Source organism: Ptychodera flava, chromosome 2 (assembly GCF_041260155.1).
Source record: "Ptychodera flava strain L36383 chromosome 2, AS_Pfla_20210202, whole genome shotgun sequence".
NCBI lineage: Eukaryota > Metazoa > Hemichordata > Enteropneusta > Ptychoderidae > Ptychodera > Ptychodera flava.
The window spans coordinates 9,619,321-9,642,475 of NC_091929.1; the positions used below are offsets into that span (position 1 = coordinate 9,619,321).

The window sequence follows — 23,155 nt, forward strand, 5'->3', positions numbered from 1 at the left end:
CTATTGCTAGGGTAATAGCACAGAGAACTGAGTGACTCAAGTTGACGCGACAGCTAACGTTTCTTGACATCTATTTGTCATGGGTAGTAGACAGTGAATGTAAAATAAATACATGTATTGGCTAGTCCATTATGGCTTCTTGTAGTGTCATTTGCACAGAAAAGTCGTCATATGATGAAAATATATAAAAACTTTAATATTTTTTCCTGTTATTGTATGAAAATTTTGAATTCACCAAACGGTATATTGTAGTTACTCTCTTCCACGAATTGAAAAAAGCAAACAACAGAAGGTGGTACAGCTAGTTCATCCACGTATTTGCTGATAGAACCAGGGCAAGCCCTAGACAAACTACAAAGTTATATAAAAAACCTTCGAAGCTATTAATACGTTTCACACTGTACAATTAAAGGGAAAATAAACATTTACGAAAGTTTTGATGGTAGAATTACGTTAACTATGGTACACAGAATTAGATATCGGTCGTTACAGGGCAGTGTTTGTCTGCAGTATAATGATTTAGAAGACAATCGCAAAGTTGCGTCGTCACTCAGTCTTTACAATTTACGTCCTTCTCTTGTCATTTGTTTCATATCTGTAATAGCGGGATAGGTGTTGCGATGTAGCGCGTGATAAATCAACAACAAAACATGAGGGGGGAGAGAGAGAGAGAGAGAGAGAGAGAGAGAGAGAGAGAGAGAGAGAGAGAGAGAGGTCCGTGCGTTGGCTACAGCCAGTATTATATCATCAAATGCTGTTTCCTTCAATTGTTTTCTGTAAGGCTTTCTTTCGTTAAGTCTGAATCAATTCAACAGAGCATAGGTACCAGGAATATTCTGTACAACTAATTGCGTTTTTGTAATCATATTAGGTTGATTAATAAAAAACACGTGTACTGGCCACGTCCCCATCAATCCGACACAGGAAACCAATTCAAGCTTGGATGAGCTAATGCTCTTTTAATTCATTCCATTGTATTCTTCCAATCATCAAGGAAGAAACCCTATAATTAGAGCATTGGGTTCCCGTTATAACTTTGCAACGGTTTAGCTATAAGAAGCAAGTGCCTTGCTGTAAGTCAGAGGCAAGGCACCGATGATTCATCATTAAAGGTCTTGACATCATCTTTCTTCGATGAATTCCTACGGAGCCTAAGGAATGGGCTGCTCCACACATGGCAGAAAATTAAACCCGCAGAGAAAGAAAAACCGTTCAAAATTGATTCCAATCTCATCGTAAAAATGTTCACTTGAAGGTTAACCGATAAAAGGTTTAAATTTAGCGGACTAAGTAGATTACTCGCATTGTGAAATCCGAAAGAGAAAAACGTTTGTAAATTTTTGAACGCGAAATGCATTCGCGTTAGCATTCTGACCTCCCCGCCAAAGATCTAAAGGTTCATCCCTTAATGATCTACTTTACAGCTGGTCATGCCCGGATCTCGAACCCACCTTCGAGTGATTGAAATTTCAAAGCAAATTTACCAGCAGGGGTGTTCTTGTAACCCGGTTTTACGAGTGTCTGCTTAATCTAGGTTAAGGTGTCTGTATCACCTCTAACCTTTTAAAGATATTTCGAAAATATTCTGTCTTTTTTCTTCGATCATGGTACACATTAAAATATTTGAGATGTACTTATTATTTTTTAATAACCATGGTCACTCCATAAAATAATAATTGAATTATTTGAATCTGAATGGACAAAAAATTATTGCAGACATGGAGGCACGCACTCATCTGTCAATATTCTCCTCCTACGGTATGTTCAACCATTTTTTCCACGCCATCAAATACAGAGACACATGGCGAGGTCAAATCGCTTCACGGCATTTATAGAGGGGTCGGCATTTTCACGCCGTGAAAAGTTTTCCACTCCGTACCCTTTTGCGCGCGTATGCAAATTTCCACAAAATGCGGGTTGCCGGAAGTCAACCTACGCTTCCCTTCATATAGATATAGCGCATGTGCTGGTAGGCTCAACAGGTTGCGATCTCTTACTAGTGAACGCCACCTCGATGTAATCATCACACATAATGAGTTACAGATTTGATGGGATCTCGCTGGTACACTACCGATGCATTAAATATCTTGAGTGGAGTGAAGAGAACACACAGAACACCATTTTCCAATCACAGGCTGAGTTGGAGAATATTTCTCCTTTGTAAAATACGCAAATTATAACATTGTAATATAAAGCATAACATACATTATTATACACCTACGTCTGTCACATATTGAGTGTCATCATACAGTAACTTCGGTATCAGTGAACGTGGAGTGTAATAACATTGGGGTTATATATATATTGGACGCTATTTGACCCGTGACCTGCCAATAGTCTTATGTTAAAACATGGAAAACATGACAAGTTTCACTGTTTTTTTTCTAAAAAATTATGTCTGTAACAATCACTAGTTACGCAGTGAGAGAAAACGAGTCAAAATTTGTGATTTTTTGTAAAATAATCCTGCTTAACTACAATGTCTTCCAATGCAAAGCACTGCGCGCGTTCAATTTTCGCTCGCTACGCTGATCTGACGCGCTGAACGCGTTCCTGGTCTGCGATGTGATCGCGAGACGCAGCACACAACAGGGCGTTCTCAAAACGCTTTACTTTCGACTCTTGTTGTCGGATTTCGCTGCAAAGGTGTGCATAATAATTTTCTTTAAAATATACCTGATTCCTTTTCTGATTTCTCTTTGGTATTTAAGCGCCTCCGTCGGACAATATCTTAGCAGTACGAAGTACTTGGACATAAATCCCGGTATTTTGTGAATACCCCCGCACAGTATTCTCTTCAAATTAGCGAAAGTAGAGATTTATTTCTCGACATATCAAATTTATTCCTTGACATTGTGAAACGAACACAAACTAGCGCCTTAATTTGCTTGATGTGATGCTAATGTCAGCCAGTGTTGCGTCGTTTCCAAATGTTTAGCAAAGTTAATAGGCTACAAGTTATCATCACCGGAGTAGACCTTCCGTAAATTATTTAAATTTAGTTGACAAAATACTCTCAGGTTCAACTGTAGACGCATTGCTTAAGAGCTCAAAAAAGTTGTAATGTATGGCTGAACTGCATAATAATTGCCATCGAAGATATTCTGAATTTCCTTGCACAGTCCCTCGGCGGCGGCGGAGGGACTGTGCTCAGAGTTACCGAGCTGAGCTCGGTATTGACAATAAGTTCCGGTACACCATGGAGGTAATAGACGGACATCGGCGGTATCATTTGCACCGTCAATTTGGCCAATCAAGAAGTAGATCTCCTCACGTAGATCTTTTGAACCCAACCGGAATGGTCTGCAGCAGTAAATTTTGATGATTTTTTCACTTGTTTGTTTTTTTTTTCGTCAGTTACAGTTTCTTGTTCTACTCCACGAAGCATGCTGAGATAAACGATATTCAGTTTGTAAGCTGCATCGTTCTCGTGGGCAAGTGAATTCTGGTCCAGACGAGAATTCAAACATGAACAGTGACAGTGCATTTCGCGCGTATGCCAGCTGTAAGCTTACTGACAAAACTAAATAGTAAGTGTTTGTTGGGGAGTGGAACAAAAAATTAAAATTGACGTCAAAAACAAAAATAGAAAAAACATCAACATTTACAGCTACTAACCCTTGAGTGACGCAGAAAGACTCGTGTATACACAGATTTAGTTTCACCTTCAGAGTTTTAGATTATGTTCTTCTCGCGATAATTTTACTTAATCTCGCATCGCTCCTTTGAATATGAATTAAATATATTTACTATTCTGTGGCTGACATATTACAAAATCAAGTAAAAGGTGAGAGTCGAGATTGAAGGTCATACTAACATTATGAATCCTTGACGTTTTACGAGAACCGTGGAGGTCTGCTAGTACCTTCATGTTTGGACAAACGAGGAAGATATTTGATTTAGAACACTGCAGCATAAAGGGGCTGTCAGCTACCATCATAACGTTATACTTCAAAGCCACCGATACCGGTCGTAAAATTATTATGATGAACCAAGGACAAAAGGATGATCAATCAAAACAAAAGGACTTTTTAATTATAATTAGTTGATAAGCAATGCATTGGTTAACGTTGTATGTGCTAATTATGGCGCTACCAATGTAAAGTCGGCGGCGGCCAATACAGTCATCAACATTTTACAATAAACGAGAGCCGACTTTGAGGAGAATTTGGTGAAGCTAATGAAAGTGTAGAAAATCCGCGCGTTAACTTGAAGTTACCATTGTTGGCATCGGAGTTGACAAATAAATGGCTGACAGCGTTAATATCGAAAGCTCGGCGGTGAATGTTTTACACGACCGGGTACAGTGCTTTTTTTTACGGGTCATCAGAAAGCAAGGTAGTAAGCGTTTCTGTTCAGTGTGAGTTCCGTGGGCGTGTTGTAGGCGTCTCCGTAGAAACCATGGCAACATCGATTAATCATCCACGACAACGCATCAATGATTAGCAAACCTTGTGCTGTGCGTTGGTCGCCGGACAGAAATGTAAGCAAGTTCAACGACCAGGCAGTGTAGATTTCTCTCACGAGCACACCCTCTGTCATACACGTGCATTAGAATTAAGTGGTCAATTATACCAACAGAACGGCAAATTAATTCGCCATGTGCCAATACACGTGCGTTGTTGTGAACCTAACAGCAACAAGGCGTTCAAATAACAGGGCAGGTTGTTAACATAAGCAAACGGAGAGAGGAAATTACCTAGTCCCAGGCTGTACAGCAGCCGAATGATGTTCTTCTTGTAAGCCGTTTAAGTGCAGAAAAATTTATGGTTATGCAGCTTATCGACTTCGTGGTTGTGTTTGACGATTTATTGCTAGCATAGACTTTTTAAAACTTTATGATGGTTCTCAATACATTAATCTCGGACCCATTAATTTTCAGACATACTCTGAAAACCTATTATCAATATAATACATTGGCAGCATTTCTGTATATCTAGTTAAGGTAGCACGCACGTCGAAAGTAAACTACTTAAACCTTTGCTCAAACTTTCCTCGATGAAATGTTCAATCATTATATTTCAAAAATCAAGAATGAAAATCAAGGATCACCGTGAAAATGTTTGTACAATAGAAACAAATGATTCAACATTTACCGATATTTGAAATTCATTTTGGTCTCAACGGGTTACATTAACTCTATTGGAAAAACAAATTTTCGATTTTCATAAAAATAGGAGAATGAGAATTTTACTTACTCCAAGAGATGTAAATGGGCCCAGACAAGAGATAGATCACAAAGGTGTTTGAAATATTTGACAGTCCAAACATCTGTTCCCCGAGGCGCATTATACCTTATGTTGAAGCTAATGCTGTGCGTACAAAATGTTACGGGAGAACAACATACTGTTTTCAAAGGTGTTAGAGTAGAAGTAAGAATCGACGAGGCATAATATTAATTGATATATATTGGTACAATATAAAAGGTACTGTGAATCTTCAAGAATCAGTGATTTCACTGTGTCGTCATTCGTATCGTCAAGCCGTCGCTCACTTCCATGTTATCGGTTTAACATTTGTAATTAAACTGTTCTGGTACATAACTTCACTAATTAATAGTTCAAGGCTGAACAAGGATAGAGTCTCGAAATTTGAAAGAGGGTCCAATAAGCAAGTGTACTTGCTGACCAGCATAATTCTGTTGGGCCACAAATTTGTTTCAAAACGCGTGCCGCGCGATAATGTGTGTCGGGGGGTTTGGTCTTTGTCGGGAGGTGCGGGAAAGCTTTTGTGACGGCTCGGCAAAATGTTGTGACGCGTTGCGACAAGACAGGTGATTCACACCTAAGATGGTGTGCTAGTGGCAGAAACGGGCACGGGTTTGGTACCAAATGCACAACGGCTTTTACGTTTTGCATAGAATGTACGATGACAAATTACGACGATATCAATCTTTTATAGTGGGAACGTTTGTAAATATTAATTGCATTACAACAAGAAAAATAACACCTTTGAGCGCCAAAGTCAATTTTTGTCACCTTCACAAAATATATTCAAGTCAATTTTTTCAGATTTTTGTCAAAATTTTGATACAACTGTAGCCAATGAAATGTGATGTCCATTTGGTCCAAAATTATCAAAAAAATTCAGAAAAATTCAGAAAAATTAGAAAAATGTGGCAGTAAAATTTTGGTGGCAAAAATTACAGCGCTCCGAGGATTAGCTTCCTCGCGAATCACCGATGTAATCTCTTTTTAGTCCGGTTTCCATTTACTTGGTGTCCGTATTACTTCAGATCAGTTCTCGTAACCTCTACAGACCCCGAAACACATCTCATATCATTTACACTAATGGATTGTACCACGGAACTCTGATAGTACCAGTATCAAACCCGCTGCAATTGTCGAGCGCAAAACACCTTCCACGATGCGTCTAGTATGTACTGGCCTGTGAAAACGTGCATTTTATGATTGAAATTTTACGGACGCTTCACTATTAGGTTTGGCATAGAGCTACAGCTTGGTTTCAAGCGTGCGACAAACAGACACGTGGCATGCCAGGTGTAGTACTCTATTTCGTGACATAAAAATCGCATTAGAATGAAAAATTAACAAACAAATAAAGACTTTTTGTCGCTTTGTATACTTTTTCGGATACCTGAAATACCTCGCTTGGGTACTAATATATATCTACAACATATATTACAAAATAATATTGAGTACACAACATTTTTTCATAATTCTTTTTTATTTTAGATGTCTAGATTTTATACTTCGGTTAATGTCGTCACTTCCGGGTGGGTGTTTTCTAAGTTAAGCACTTTTCGAGTTACAGGCAGAACGATTTTTTGAGTCATGAATATGTTGTATCATCGTCATCATACCAACGTAAGCGGATATGAAAGGCGGAACGTCCGTGTACTTGATGTAATAGTTTAATTAGCCACTTCCATGTTTATTGCCATGGCATACCAGGCAATTTGACGGACGGTAAAAGTAAGCTTTTAAACGGTAATTAGAGCCATTATCATCAATTAACTGATTCGATTGCGCATGTCCCGAATGCCATTCACCGGGTATGACAGATAGCAATCAGAATGCATGAACCCGCAATAATATCGCCCCTTTTTCTCCGATATCTCTTGAAATATTCACCTGCGCGAGGCCGTATTGTTAGGGAACGGAACTTTCAAAAACTTTGATCTTTTAGGGTGACCACCTAAGTTTAACTGCTCGTGTCACGTTGTGTTTCAGGTTTGTTGCAAGAGGGCTCCGATGGGCCAATGAAAGTGGAATACGTCATGAGCCTGAATAGTCGAAAATGGTAATTACTTACCAAAATATACCCCAAGCTACCATGCAACCCGCATATGGTAATCGGTCGGCCAAACGGGGAACGCATATTTGCATATCCTTATGATTGACTTCGCATATTAATGTGTCTTTGCAGAGAGGATAAAATGACGCCGTTGTGAAGTGTTTGCTGACAGTTGTTCGGTAACCGTCGCTCGGCGTAGAGCTCTTACCTTCTATCTGGTAGTGTGGGCTTTCCGTGGTTGACAATTTCAACGCGAAAGTCGTTAACTAGAACCAACGTCTCCACAACATTGCAACCAACCATGGTTTCTGATGCATACGACCTCGGCGAACTCGCCGCGACGAATATTTCTCTGAACGGCACGGTGAACGACACGATGGCGGCCGCCGGCGGGGCGATGGTGCCGGAGAAGATCGCGAAGCTGAAACTTGCAAACCAGATCACCCTGACAATAATATGCACGTCGATGATGATTGGCATGGGGTGCGCCATAACTTTGAACGATATCAGGACGATATTGCGGCGTCCATGGGGTGTTCTGATTGGTGTATTTTGCCAGTACGGAATCTTACCTCTCGCTGCATTTACCCTGGCTCATATTTTGAAACTCCATCCGGCACATGCGATTGGAATGTTAGTCGTATCATGCAGCCCCGGTGGTGTGGCATCCAATCTTCTAACGTATTACCTAGAAGGCGATATAACACTCAGGTTTGTTATTTTTATTTTAATACCATTATTGCTTATGAACTTGTCCTGGAACATCTTATTTTGTTCATTTGGCTTGTTCAAATTTTCAAGATTACTATGTCAATGTAATATGGTTGATCAACCAAGATATGTCAGACCTATGTAATCAACTTTCATATTTTATATTCCCAATGTCTATTAAAGAATTTTGTTAAGCTTGAATCCCTGGAAAACAGGTATTTTTGCGAAGTATTATACTAAAGTGAATTTGTCTCAAATGTTTATATCGATTTTGTAGAGTTTGTAAGAGAACTTTGAAAATCAACAAACTGTAGTCAAAAGTAATGACGTCTTAGGAATTAGTCTCGGAAATTCTATGTTTTGGGTGTTTTCTTAATAATGATTTTCAAGAATAGTGATGCTTTCAGTAATACGACAGAGCGATGGTACAAGAAATTGAAGTTTAAGAAAATGGGGGGGATGCAAGTGGGATAGGTTGTGGAGACATAAAGATAACTAACGGAGGGCAGGTGAAGAAAGGTGTGACGCGACTGCAAAAAGCGATCATTCGCAGAGAAGAACAATTTTAGTGCAGTAACTCTGATATGGAAGACCAGACAAGGCTTGTACATAATGACATTGATTTTTCTTTTCTTCATTTCACAGTATCTGTATGACGACATGTTCGACCTTCCTGGCGTTCGGCCTGATGCCCCTATGCCTGTTCATCTACAGCAGGCAATGGGTGGATCACTCGGGTGTGCCAGCCATCCCTTACGTAGACATTATCGTCGCTCTGGTCACCATTCTTCCGCCCGTTATGATCGGCATGTTCATCCGCCGCAAGTGGGAGAAGAGAGCTGGCATCATCAGTCGAGTAAGTAGCTAACCTTGAAAGAGATAGTAAGAAAGTTTGTATGTGATGCGTTTTTTATTCTGATATGATCAAAATACACAGTTCGATGTTGACAAGTGTGTGAGAGAAATACTCGTCTCTCAGCCCCTATTGAAATGATCAGCGTGTTCATGGCATTCTGCATTTGTTAACACAACAATCACGACCTTCATACCGGGTTAATTTAACAATTTGTCGGATGTACACAAGAGTACAATGTTACCTTGTGTTGAAAAGGTCAAGATCGTTTATTTTGATTCCAATTAGACGGATGGATACATTCAGTCTACGCCCAGAATTCATGCAATGAATGCCAATTTGAGCATGCGAATCAAGAGAACGTACGGATTTGTAGATGGTCGCACAAAACACCCGCTGATGTATTTTGGGTTTCGCTGATTTACTTTTTGCTGAGTCATCACAGTCAATATTCGATTACCAGAGGAAACGAATGAAACACATGTTGCAACACGGGTACACCTACCAAGAAATCAAGCAAATATACCGTTTAGATTTTATTTTACATTATTTTTCCTTTTAATCACACCTAAACGTTTACTGACTCAGCAAAATCTAAATGAGCGAAACCAAAAATACATGAGCGGGTGTTACAATTTGTTTCGCCTAGCATATGCCTCGAAATTGAGAGATTTAAACTCGGTTTAAAACTTTCCTCGACAAAACTTTAAACTGTTCTCTTTCGAAATCAAGAATAAAAATCAGGGATCTCCATGCGAAATTAGATGCAAAAGAAACAAACTTTCCGATAGTTACTGACGCATGAAATTAAAAATGGCCACCATCTCTGTGTTAACCCTTTGGGGAAAATTTAATTTGTGATCTTTACAAAGCCACGCCGGTGAAAACTTTATTTAATTAATGAGCTTCAAACTGAGACCCACAAGGGGCAGACCAGAAAGGCATAGTCAAAGATTGAGAGTCTGTCACTGCCAAATCAAAATCATCATCATCATCATCATCATCATCATCATCATCATCATCATCATCATGGATGCTATCATTACAACTATAGACCCCTCCAGGGTCTATGTTACGACAATAATTGCCTCATTTACCTTCAATTCTGACACATAAATTTGCGTTTCATTCCAGATAGGGGGCGTAATTGGTATGCTCGGCATTGTCCTCAGTATGATTATCCAATCTTTGATATCAACGGCACCTTTCAAAGCTTCGATACAGTTGTGGTTCGCCGCCTGTGTTATGCCGTTTCTTGGCTACGGGCTGAGCTATCTCTTTGCGTTCATCTGTAAGATGGACAAGAGACAACGGCGTACAGTCGGCATAGAAACCGGGATGCAGAACGTTGCCGTGGCACTCACCGTGATGGCGATGTCATTCAAAGATGCTGGGCCCATGGTGAATATGTTCCCGGCGATCTACGCGATGGCGCAGTCTGCGTTCACGGTCATTGTCGTCCCCCTGGCGGTGAGCTACCAGAGAGTCTGGTCCAAGTACAAGTTACAAATCAAGCTGGTCCCTCGCGATCATTGCGCAGAAGAAAAGAAAATGGAAGCACCCGAAGAGACCAAGATGAAAAATGGCGGCGTAACGCAGTCTATCGGCGACCCGAACACCGCCTACAGGCTAATCAGTCGGAAAGACAGTATAGGAATCGAATGCAAACCTGAATCTCATGACGTTGCTGACTTGGGAGAATCAAGGGTGTAGGTTTGAAATAGGAGTTTCTTCTTACTCCCAGCTAAACTGCCCAAAAAGTCCCATTTTGAAATCAGTAAGTTCCGTCATGCTTAAAATCTGCCTTAGCTACTGATCTCTGACTTTGTCACTCATCACCGTCGACTCAATTTCACGCAATTTTTTTAGTTGTTTTTTTAATTTTATACTCAATAAAACTAACGAATGTCTTTATGCATTTTATCTCCTATGCAAGTAGGAATAATTTCTTTCATTTGAATTTTATACTGGATATAATTGACGAATGTCTTTATGCACGTAGAAATAATTTCATTCAACTTTTACAATCTACTTTGAAATACAGCTGCCAAATCTCTGTTGCAAGTGCAACACTGAGAGACAGTGTCACGGCAATGCCAAATTTTTACTTTACATGTGAAACCGTTCGAGCGAATGAGTACATTTTCAGTTCGCGTATTTAATTTGTTTTCCATACGGCAAACATCAATTCATTTTTACTTTAAATAATGATATACACACTCACGTTGATTTCTAGCTCAATTGATATAGTTAATATAATGCCCTGATCGTTCAACCGTAATCCTAAACCAATCATTCGAAGCCGTTGCACTGGCTTTTTCAGGTCGTAGCATGCTTCTGCTCTACGTCTCATCCGCATCTTCTCCTCCCTGGTAGATTGGTAAATCTTCTCTTTATATATTATTATTGGTTTCTTTTCTCTCTCTCTCTCTCTCTCTCTCTCTCTCTCTCTCTCTCTCTCTCTCTCTCTCTCTCTCTCTCTCTCTCTCTCTCTCTCTCTCTCTCTCTCTCTCTCTCTCTTTCTCTGTATATTTGGAAGTAGACGAAAGAGGATATAAATCTGTTTGCTATTCTGTGCTGTATATATTTATCGAATTTGCAAAACAAAATTTTTTTTTTTAATTTCCACACATCAACAGGAAATTCAAAGACAAGCTGAAATAATTTGGATAACATCGAAATAAGTTGAATTGTAAATCTGCTGTACAGTATGTTTGTATCATAACTTATTTACTTTAATCTGTAAATATACTTCGCTTTTGTTCCAGCTTTCTTTTATTATGTAAGATCCCATGAATTTTGTATGAGTGATGAAACCCAGTGCACATAAACTGCACCTGACTTGAATGTAAACTTGAAATTGTAATACAAACCTGAAATAAAGATTGTACGGGGATGCGAATTTTTTTTTTCTGTTCACATTAAAAAAATTGTTTTCTGATTTTGCTCAGTTTACTCGCATTTCCTTCTAATTTACACACTTTTATCGGAAAATCTTGGTGTTAATATTTACAAGACTGCTACAGCTGCATAATTTGTGGTCGTTCTTACTCTGAAGTTGTTTTCTATTTAAAGGTAGTAAACCGCTTCGGGACAGGTACTGGGATTTTTATACTTTAACAATTCTATTTCGGTCTACATCTTGTGGGGATTCATTTTGAATTTCATTGAGTTTATAACATATTCTTATGCTTGTGAAAATCGAAAAATTTATTTTCCCCATGGAGTTGGTCTTGATTTCGAAAAAAGAGTAATTATTAAAGTGCTTTATTTCAAATGTAAGCAAAAGTTGAAGCCTTTCACTTAAGAGGCGTCTACCGCTTTAACTTTCCACCCTTCTAAACTCGGAATGGTCAACCCTTAAAGCTGCAGGTGAAAAGATTTCGTCACGAGCACATCTTATGTAATGAACCCATATTACAGCCATCAAATTAAGACACAACTCGCAAAATGTTTCAACAGCTTGAGAAAGAACTAGAAAATTTCAGCTGAGGGCGATTTTGGCTGTTAAAGTTTGGGTGACGACGTATGTACATGTATTGAAGCTCAACAGATCGTTAAATGTACTATAAGTGTGTTTTGAAAGAAGGTCGATCGTCATGTAGGTGATATATTTAATGTGTTTTGTTTTGTTTGCGAAGTCAAGTTGCAATTTACACAGATATTGAAATATATCTGAAACTCTGTCGGTTTTGAATATTTTGAAAAAATACACGTATAAATTGTCACTGTGTACGCTACATTTTATCTCTTAAGCTGATCATGAAACTCCTTCATTTTTTTTTCTAATAAAAAGTGCTTGATATTTGTAACAAGTCAGATTGGTCTGTATTATTTTAAGAAAAAAACAACGACGAATTTTTCTATCGAAAACGTCCAAGGAAGAGTAACTTTTGAATCAAATCATATATATATATATATATATATATATATATATATATATATATATATATATATATATATAGATATATATAGATATATATACATATATACCCAGTATTTCGAAAGAGTGTGACGTAATCAAAAGACGAGGGTTTCCCCAAACATATAGCCCTCCGAGCCGGTACGGGAGGAGGGATACAACTATGTTGGGGAAAACACGGGTCTTCGATGACGTCACATGATTGATAAATACTGGAAGATTAATATATATCACATGCATTGACCCACTTCTTTTATTCGAATAAAATTCACTTTCCCGTGCGATGTAATAATTTGGACCTTTATTCTGTCAGCGTGGCGGATGAAGTTGTTCGGCTCCAGCTGAGTCATATTCAGACGCATGTTCCTTTCGATGCAACCACAATGCACCTTGAAAAATAAAAATGGCTCGAAACTGGCGAGGACGGGAGGAGTGCAATGCCGTATGAAGACCATATGTCGGCATATATTTCAGCGCCTGGAACGCTGTTTGAAATTGAGAGGGAAAAACTGTCATTCTTCGTCGTCTAATTATGAATGAAACTAAAACAAAAAAACCGTCAGAGTTAAAAAAAACACAACAAGGAATTTTTATAACATTTGCCATATAACGTTCATTCGATCTAGCTCATACTTGTGTCGTAAATGTGTGCAAAAAGTGGGCGCGGCTCCAATCGAGCTGTCGACAAAGTGGCACAAGCTACCGAAAACCGCGTTTGCCGTACGCATATTTTCGCTTTAGTACGACCTACCGCAAAAGTTCAACAGCAATGCCGTTGCTAAGCATTTAACCAGTCGCCTGACAAGATGAACTGTCGATTATGATGCATTATATTCTTTATATATATTGGATTCTTGTTCGGTGATAAATTCGACGTCAATTTCGACCGATGATTCAGCTGTTTACGGCTTGTGACGAGATAGTACAGTGTAGTAGCAAACGTAGGGAGCAGACAACAAAGAGATTTTAGTGCTGACCGTATATCCCTACTTCTTACGTCAGAAGTAGGCGTATACGGAAATCCGGTAACCCGTCTTACTATTTTGTCACGTCACACTACAGGGATAACTGTGTCTATGTATGTTATATGTATCACGCCTTATTAGACATGCTACCATTTAACATCATAGCGAATAAAAACGTTGCCATCTGGTTCAAGTGAAGAATTCACCAGCAAGAAAATGAAAGAACCAACCATAATTAAAGAAAAGTTAAACTACTCTATTATTAGGTAAAAGTTATTTTCTGAACCTGTGTAGAATAAACAACTGATCAATGGATGGGTAAAATGGTACTTCAAAGATGACTTGCCTGCAAAACCCAAGAATGAACCACAGAACAATCACATGCATGCGGGCAGCCATGAATATCATGCATATGGTCATTGAATTCTCAAATTCTAGTACATCGCAATTGCTTTTGTTTCAGGACTGGAATTTCAAATGCCGAGCTGAAACAGTGTCACGAATGGAGGTGCACACACGTTTCCCTGTATGCGGGTAAGCATTTACAAGCATACTATCGTGACCTGTCAATGACCTCTCGTTGAATTGATGGTAGAAAAGTAGGACACATCGATCTTTCTCTTGATGAACACACAGTATGCCTGGGATGTATGCAATAAACTGTTCTGGGCACACAAAGTATCGGTTCACGCACATATAACTTAACGCCTGTTTTATCAAAGCAATACCCAAATATTTTTCGAAAATAATAGCATTTTCACGTGAAAGACAAGGTAACACACAGCATCAGCAGACCAGCAATTCATGTTTCACACTTCTGTTCTCGTAATAGTCTATATATGAAAATCACTTTGACTTATAATCCCTGAAACATCGTTCTCCTGCTGGGCAAAACCAGCTTTGCTCGTATGAAACTTCAGACTAAAATCCATCCTCCATGTGAAATCAATGATTTAAAATGGAATTGAGAAACTATTGCTGTTTCTCATCCACTGTAGAAGCCGAAAAAATTTCATCCAAGGTCTCTTTGAGGAGGTGACAGCAAAGAATTTCGTGCACGCCGATTAGAATTTTGCAGCATGTGGCAGCTTAGAGAACGTAACTGTCTCAGAGCCATTAGCCAAGTAGCCGAACACCATACCCGTATCAGGTACTCCGACAGTGTCGGTGTTCGAGTTGGCCACGATGTGCACACTGTCAGGTGACTTTCGAATACAGCTATTAGTCTGAAGATAATATGATGTGAGTTGCTTTAGAATAAGGAAGCATTTCGGTGGAAATCAGGGAGGTTGACTTTTACAAAACAGTTTTTAGGAGGGGTTAAAATTTTACAATCAATGATAGGGGTTAAATTTTACGAAAGTATGTATGGATTTACGGCAAAAAAAAACCCCAATAGACCAAAAGGTATATAAAACAGATTATAAACAAGGCTTTCTTATGTCTGAACAGGTGATACCAAGCAGAAAAGAGCACTTTTGTTGACGAAAAAAAATTTCAAGTTGACCAAGAGAAATAAGTGTCATGCAATGTTCACGATATAAATTTTATAAAATTTTAATAGAGGAAAAAATAGCTCAATTTTGAAAATATGGTGTACGAAGGTTTGCAAAGACTTTTGGACTTTGTAATTACATACCGAAGAAGAAATTTGATTTGAAATTTCACCGAAATGTTGATTCACTGTACATAATACAGTCTGTGACGAAATTATAAACAGCATTTTTCCAATATACAACTAGCTAAATTTCTGTATTTATAGACACTTGACGATTGATATCAGTGTACTTGATTAGACTAGGGTCACGTGGGTTACAAGTGCATGTGTTTTCAAAAAATTTGATTTTGAAATTTCACCGAAATGTTGATTTACATTGTAAATTGTCTACGAGGAAACTAATGGATAATTTTTTTCCGATACAAAACTGGCTAAATCTATGTATTTATATACTCACTGTACATAATACAGTCTATGACGAAATTATCAACAGTATTTTGCCAATGTAAAACTGGCTAAATCTCTGTATTTATAGACACTTGATTCTCGATATCAATGTACTTGATGAGACTAGGATGATTATAAGTACATGCTTTTTAAAGTAAATTTGATTTTGGAATTTCACCAAAATGTTGATTCACTATGTTGTAGTCTATGAGGAAACTACGGATATTTTTTACGATCCAAACTAGCCAAATTTGTGCTTTTATAAATGTTTGACAATTGATACAAATGTACTTGATGAGAATAGGGTGCTTGAAAGAGCAGATGTGCACAGCAAATATGATATCAGTGTTTCACTCGACTGCGCAACTGCGCAAATTGCGCATTTCGAGCCATTGTCTGCCCTGAAAAAGTTACTGACAGCGCGGGAATCGCGAACCATACACAGCAAGCAAAGACGTTCATGTATATATATATGAGGGTTAACCGAGCGCATAGTGTAGCCCCCTTTGAATTTGGTTGTTTCTCCTCATAATACTCCCTAGAAAAAGACAAAATATCGCCTGTCATCCAGCTTTGGTGATGTGCATGACGTAAAGTGTACACATCGCAGAGAATAGCCATCGACGTAGTTGCGGTTGACGATTTAATATAGCGGTAAAGTTTGAAAGCAGAAGTTGAAACATTGTATCAATGACGGACTTATGGAAAATTCCAGCTTTAGCATTGTGTAGGCACGCTGCGCGCGTATGACGACCTTGATCGCAACGAAACGCAATCGATTGATCACCCCTGATTTTCATGGATTTTAATCCAAAATCGCACCAAATCGTGTCAATGGGAATCGAACAACTACGTCAAATTCTGAGCCGGGAGAAACCTGTGGGGGACAAATCGACTGAAGATGGATAGCAGCTGAGCACATCACAAGCTGACAAACATAATGATACCGATGATAGTACGGGTGCTGAATGCAACATAGACGACGCAACTGAAATGGGTGACGATCGTAATGATATCCAGCAAGCGCTTCCTAGGAAGGCAAAATCAACTTTAACACTGCCCCTAAAAGGTTAATTCTGCCCCTTAATTTTCATAAAAAGGGTACAAAGTGCCCCTTTTAATGAACATGCAGAGAAAATTTTTGGATATTTGAATTTCACCCAGGTGATTACTGTACAGTTCAGAAACGATGCTTCGAAAGTCCGGATGTCAAATGAGAAATTATATGTCAATTACGATATTATTGATACGGACTGTGACGTCTTGGGCAGGGTCATTGTATATTTTTTGCGTGAAATTTGGAGAGGTTCACTCTTTTTCTTGCGAACGTGCTCCCTAACTTAAATTACAACTACTTCGCTACTGTGGCTGATGTGAACTTTCAGTAACACGATTGAAACTGATTTGGGATTATTGGATGGTGAAATAATGTTGATATAATCTGCAAATGTAAGCTCATCTGCTTTTCTTTTTAAGTTATACACTTGATTTTGTGAGTAATTTGTGATATTGCAATAATATCGCAATACTATCGTAGCTATATGGCAACTAACACTTTTGATAAATTTGAAAAATATGAAGATTCAAATATCTAATCTCCTTCTTTTTTAATTTTTCTGGAAAGAAGTTTATCAAGTTGCGTTCCAAAATTTCTCAGGTATTTGAATTTTTCGCTGCATATGAATCGGTTTATGTGTCGCTATGCTACATATAGTTGAACTCTGATTCTGTCCCAAATACGGCTTTGCTTATCTTAGTAAAATATCTGGAAATGTAACGGTAGTAGAGTTCAGGGTTTCCACCCTGCCCTTATCCATCATGTTTACTTTGGAAGACATGATATCGATTATTTTTGTACGCTGTTGACAAAACGAAATATAAGATGGTCGGCGATACAAGCAAACAATGTATGAAGGTGGCATTCGGTAAAAGTCATGGCATGAATACACATTTATAGACTCTTATTAGTTCAGATGTACTTTTACGATTTTTTCGGGACATCTAAACATCCCGACGAAGTCCTGTCAACATCGCATAAGTATAACGGAACCCTAATGACATTGAGAGATGGCCATTGTATCTTAGGACGTATAGAACCATAGACCTTTCTCGAGGGTCTATGATAGAACTGAGTGCGTACACATTCTTAGCAGAAGATACTTCTGTAACAAAATCAGCGGATTGACACTGTTCAGGCCTTACAAATGGTCTCACTAATGTTTGCAAGTGACTGCACATTAGTTTATTAAAGTCATCTCGTCCGTGTATATGTATGAAGTTATTTCGTCTAAAGAATTAATTCTTTAATTACAGTATCTGCTTTGAAAGTTAAAGACGTACTAAAGACTATTTCTCAATCTTTCCTCAAGGAAATTTAAACTTCGTACCATGCATTCTCTTTAAAATCGATGATAAAAGTCGGAGGTCACCGAAAAATTTACCAGAAAAACAAGTTACCATAAATTCAAAATGGCCGTCATTCCTGTGTTAACGCCAGGGGAAACAGTTACAGTTACAGTGGTTTTAATTATCGAAACGGCATGCAGAGCTATATAGTATGAATTCTCGCATACTTCTCGGAAAAAAACGGGAACGTTTCAATTTCTCGCAAATTTCTCTACAGTGCAGCAAATAAAATGATATCTTATCTTTTCCTTCAAACATGGATTATTGTTCAGAACATCTATCTGCAGTGAGCACCGCTTTCGTCCAAAACAATACCAAATGTGCCGCCTTTCTATTTTTTTGGAAAGGTGTTAATAAAATTACTTCTGAAGCTTGACTTCGTTCAATTTGACTTTTCACTGTTATTATGTCATTAAGTTAGACTAATATGGTGATTAATACTACCATTAACAGATCTGAAATCATTGCGCAGTGTTCGCGGCAAAGTTACATTCAGGCCTTGGTTGGCTGCTAATTGCACGACATTACATCGTTATCCACAAACATTCACAACAATCGAATGTCGGAACTACCGTAGAATCTGTTAAGAACATGTCGACTTTACTAGAAACTTACGTCAGTTACAACTGTGGAAAAAATAGCGTAAAGTTTCATTGCATGTGGCGAGCGAGAAATGTAGTCAACACATGCAATAACTTGTACAACTTTTATATCGTCAGAATAGGAAAGGGATTGAATATCGGAACTATGGAGTTATTTCAAACAGGTAAACCGTGTTACACGAACGACACATATCTTTCAGGCCGTCTTATCGTCAAGGTTCGGATAGGGTGTGAATGGTGGCCCATGGGTCTATGTCAGATATCTCCAGAATTTCGTCAACCGTACCGTACCGTACCGTATCGTACCGTGCAATACAATTAACATGAATGTACTTGTACCAGATAAATACCTGAACCGTACCGAACCGTATTGTACCAGTATCCATACCGTACGTACGTTTCCATTTTTTTGGCACGTACTGTAAATCTTCGATTTTGACAACAATAAGCAGGTGAATATTTTTTCCTCTCTGAGGTTTATAAGATCTTCTAATTTGAAGTAACTTTGGATGTGATAAGTCTGAAAGAAAAGACTTTGGATGATAAAAAAGCGTATACCTGTTACGGTGACCACGCTTTAAAATTTGATCATTCAGTGCCGCGCCCTCATATTGACTTTGCACATTTTACGTACGAACGATGACGACGCAAACTTTAAACCTGCAAATGTTCACAATATTTTCCGGAAGGATGTTGAACAGGGACATTTTCATTATGTTTCACAAGTTTAGTGTGTATTCATTTCCGCTGCGTAAGAACCGTTGTCTCCCATCTCTATGCCACTTCCTTCACTGGCGCTTCTATTTCGAACATGGCGGGACTAAACATAGTGACATATACAGAAATATACCGGCATGTGATTCGAGGGTTTCAATTGAAAGGTTTACACTACGGGACATTATACTTTATTTTTGGCATGCTGGTGACAAGTGAGATATAAGGTGGTTGCCATTTGAGTTCGTCACGAACAAGGGTTTGCCATTGTCTTGCATATAGTACTTTCTATGCTGATGTCAAACAAGTCAATATTTAATCTCTTGGAAAACAAATAGAAAACGGTGGATAAATACTTGAAGTCTGACTTGTATGCAAAGCATTAAGAGTGGACATATATTGTATAGGACTAAAACTACATGTATGTCATAAATACATACAAACAACACACACATTTTCTGTCAGATCCCCATCCCTCTGCCTGTCTCTGTCCGTCTGTCTGTCTGTCTGTCTGTCTGTCTGTCTGTCTGTCCCTTCTCCTCTCTCTCTCTCTCTCTCTCTCTCTCTCTCTCTCTCTCTCTCTCTCTCTCTCTCTCTCTCTCTCTCTCTCTCTCTCTCTCTCTCTCTCTCTCTCTCTCTCTCTCTCTCTCAATCGTAAATGGGTAACTTTACGTCATCTATAATTATATTTCTTTGATGCGTCGAAAGAATCGAAATGAGCAGATTTCATTTGAAGAAACGATTTATATTTTTTTCAACAATGTAGCAATGTAGATGACTACTTGTAGTTTCAATGCTGTTGTTAAATGCAGTGAATGCCATGAACCACACACCGACTTGAATGACGTCTATAAAACAAAAGGCAGTCAGCTACGTTGCAGAAAGTGTGTCCATGGAAACAAAGAAATAATTTCTGGCATGTGTCCTGAGATCGTGCCATCATAAGCAAACAGGGCATGCGCAAAAAATCGAAAAACCTGCAAATCTATGTGACAAAATAAATTTGGAGCTCGTTAACATACCCATACTGCACAGTAACGGTGTCACGCCTTGTAGTTTTAACTCAATGATATGGATTTAGGTAGTTCGCTTTGCTTGGGACAATAAACTGCATAGTATACTCTTTGCTCTATTTGGACAAAAGTGCATCTATCTCAAGAATCTACTGTGATATATAACGGTTTAACAACCATAAATGGACAAGCTACTTACTAGTTTATTTAAAGAAGAGAGAAACAAGAACAAAACAAAGATCTGACTTGTTTCGACTCTTCCAGTCAACTTTGGGGTGTTGGGAGTTGGATTGGTTTGCGGGTTAGACGATTTCATGCAGGCTTTTGTCAAGAATTCCTGTCATTTTATAACGATAGTTGCTTTTTGTGCACTGTGAAAGGGTTTCATTAAACTGAGTTGCGACAACAGTACACCAGCAGTTTAAAACTTGTCCAATAAATTGGTCTGTATTTTCATATAATGGCTTCAACAACGGAAAGTCAATTTTTACATCTTGTCCTTCTAAATAATTTTCCATCTGAAACAATGGTTTGCATTTTACAAGGAAACGTTATCTCCGGCTTCGCTGACATCTTACAAAATTTGAACTTCAGAAAATTTATCGATCTCAGACTGGTAAAGTTATAACTCACGACTTTACATTTTAAAGGAAAATGACCAATAGAAAGAAAGTGTTATACAGTATTATAAAAATTGGTAATACTTCAGTTCGAGTGAATCAACAAACTTATTGAAGTAAAAAGTGGTGCCATGGCGGTTGGGCTGAACTTTCTCCCATTAGCATTCAGAAAAACTTACTCGTTTTGTTTAGCTGAAAACTTTCAAGACATATCCAACACTTTGCTGTGTTTGGTTAGAAAATTGTCGTATCGCTTGTCATAACATTCAAACTTTTCCCCACACAGAAACTGACCTGGTAGGGATTATAGCATATCCACTAATACTACTGTTCTCGATTTTTATCTACAATTGTTAGATCAGCCAAATGTTATTAATACCTTTCACGAAATGTTACGTGATTGGATAAAATGGCTGTTCTCACCAAAAACCCCTAGACACTGGTCAGGTTAGACGTCCTGGTGCGTATAAATAAGTTCTAAACTACAAAAAAGCAGTTACACTACTATACAAAGTTTCGTTTGAGACGCCAAAGCAGGTTCCTTCTCAGTGGGTTCTGAAGTAGAGGATCTTGATAAAGTAAAAATACCAAAGGCAACACTATTCCACATATCTGCTAATAAATTATGTTTAGATATGGTTTAATGGTTTGTGTTATGCTCTGCTTGACGTGCACTCGTTCATTGACTATTTTTGTACAGTGTATTCATGCTCTGCATTGTGTTGTGTGTCGGCTATTTGGTGTTAGAAATTAGCCATGGCGAGACCAAACCGGATCGGTTATGTCTGAGAAAATGTTATCCTTTGACGGTTTCGTTTCGGACCCTGAGTCGTTCCTTCATTAGTCGTTTGAGTTTATTTATATTATGAATTATATCATACCAGTATATTGGTGCAGCGATCTGATTGGTATATTCGCGATATACCACGGCTGGTACACGGGCGAGCTCTGGGCAAGAGCAAAAATCCTTTCTTGACGATACATGCCAGAATTTCAATATACTGTTATGATATAATAGCAACAAGTCACGCCCAGCGACGGTATTCCACTCGATTTTTACCAGTTCACTTCATATGTGCACTAGCTATCGCTCGTACATATATGTCATAAACTGGTCAAAATTTCATGTTATACCGTCGCTTGGTGTTCTTTATTGCTTAAATATGTAATTGAAAAGACAGATGGGATCCAAAGTTTTACTGATTGTGGGCAGGCACTATAGGAACAAACGCCTAATAGTACACAATGTCCTGTAAACTCCGCAATACAAAAGTACGTTAGAGAACCAGCGGTGTTCAGAACGATGGAGTACCAGGATAACGCAACGAACTGATCCGACCCAAATGAGTGCACCAGCATATTCTTCAAAGGCCAGCGTCACCATAAAACACATCATAAAATATTGTCCTTCAGTCACGCGGTGTTCTGCCACGCACGTACTTCCTTTTCTTGCTACGATACCATATATCTATCCATCCATCCATTTAACTATCTATCTATCTATCTATCTATCTATCTATCTATCTATCTATCTATCTATCCATCTATCTGTCTATCTCTCCATCTATCTCTCTCTCCACTATCTATCTATCTATCTATCGATCTATCTATCTATCTATCTATCTATCTATCTATCTATCTATCTATCTATCTATCTATCTATCTATCTATCTATCTATCTATCTTTCTATTTATCTATCTATCTATCTATCTATCTATCTATCTATCTATCTATCTATCTATCTATCTATCTATCTATCTATCTATCTATCTATCTATCTATCTATATATCTATCCGTCTATCCGTCCGTCTGTCTGTCTGTTTGTTTGTCTGCACGGTCTGTCTGGCCGTCTGCCGGTCTTTCTGTGTATCTATACACCATCTATGGATTTTTGTACTGTGAATGTTCTTAACCACGACGTCTGTCTGCGTGCTTTTATATTTACAATTACTAGCGCTGTGGCGTTGTTGGAGGCATGAATTCGTATCAACAAACATTTGTCATTTTTGTAGCACTTCTATCACGATTTCTTGATTAGTGTTATCCACTTTTGTCTGATCATTGTCACTTTGGTAACAATCTCTTATTCATTAGCTTTTAGAGTCGTCGTCCAACGCGAATCCCACTCCGTCACCATTAAAACCG

At 38.4% G+C, this 23,155-nt stretch overlaps 1 protein-coding gene across 1 annotated transcript; it reads left to right on the plus strand.

The window, feature by feature from the left end:
• Nucleotides 1-7,407: 7,407 nt before the first annotated feature.
• LOC139152833 (ileal sodium/bile acid cotransporter-like) lies at nucleotides 7,408-11,769 on the plus strand. The gene is made up of 3 exons (XM_070726187.1): nucleotides 7,408-7,968; nucleotides 8,614-8,824; nucleotides 9,956-11,769. The coding sequence occupies exons 1-3, from the start codon at nucleotides 7,559-7,561 to the stop codon at nucleotides 10,532-10,534; spliced, it is 1,200 nt and encodes a 399-aa protein (XP_070582288.1). The 5' UTR covers nucleotides 7,408-7,558; the 3' UTR covers nucleotides 10,535-11,769.
• Nucleotides 11,770-23,155: the final 11,386 nt, after the last annotated feature.

Excerpts from the sequence above, each read along its gene's own strand:
- LOC139152833 (XM_070726187.1), top strand. The coding sequence starts at position 7,559 with ATGGTTTCTGATGCATACGACCTCGGCGAACTCGCCGCGACGAATATT. Across the intron at positions 7,969-8,613 it reads GAAGGCGATATAACACTCAG|TATCTGTATGACGACATGTT; the intron begins GTTTGTTATTTT and ends TTCATTTCACAG. Across the intron at positions 8,825-9,955 it reads GAGCTGGCATCATCAGTCGA|ATAGGGGGCGTAATTGGTAT; the intron begins GTAAGTAGCTAA and ends GTTTCATTCCAG.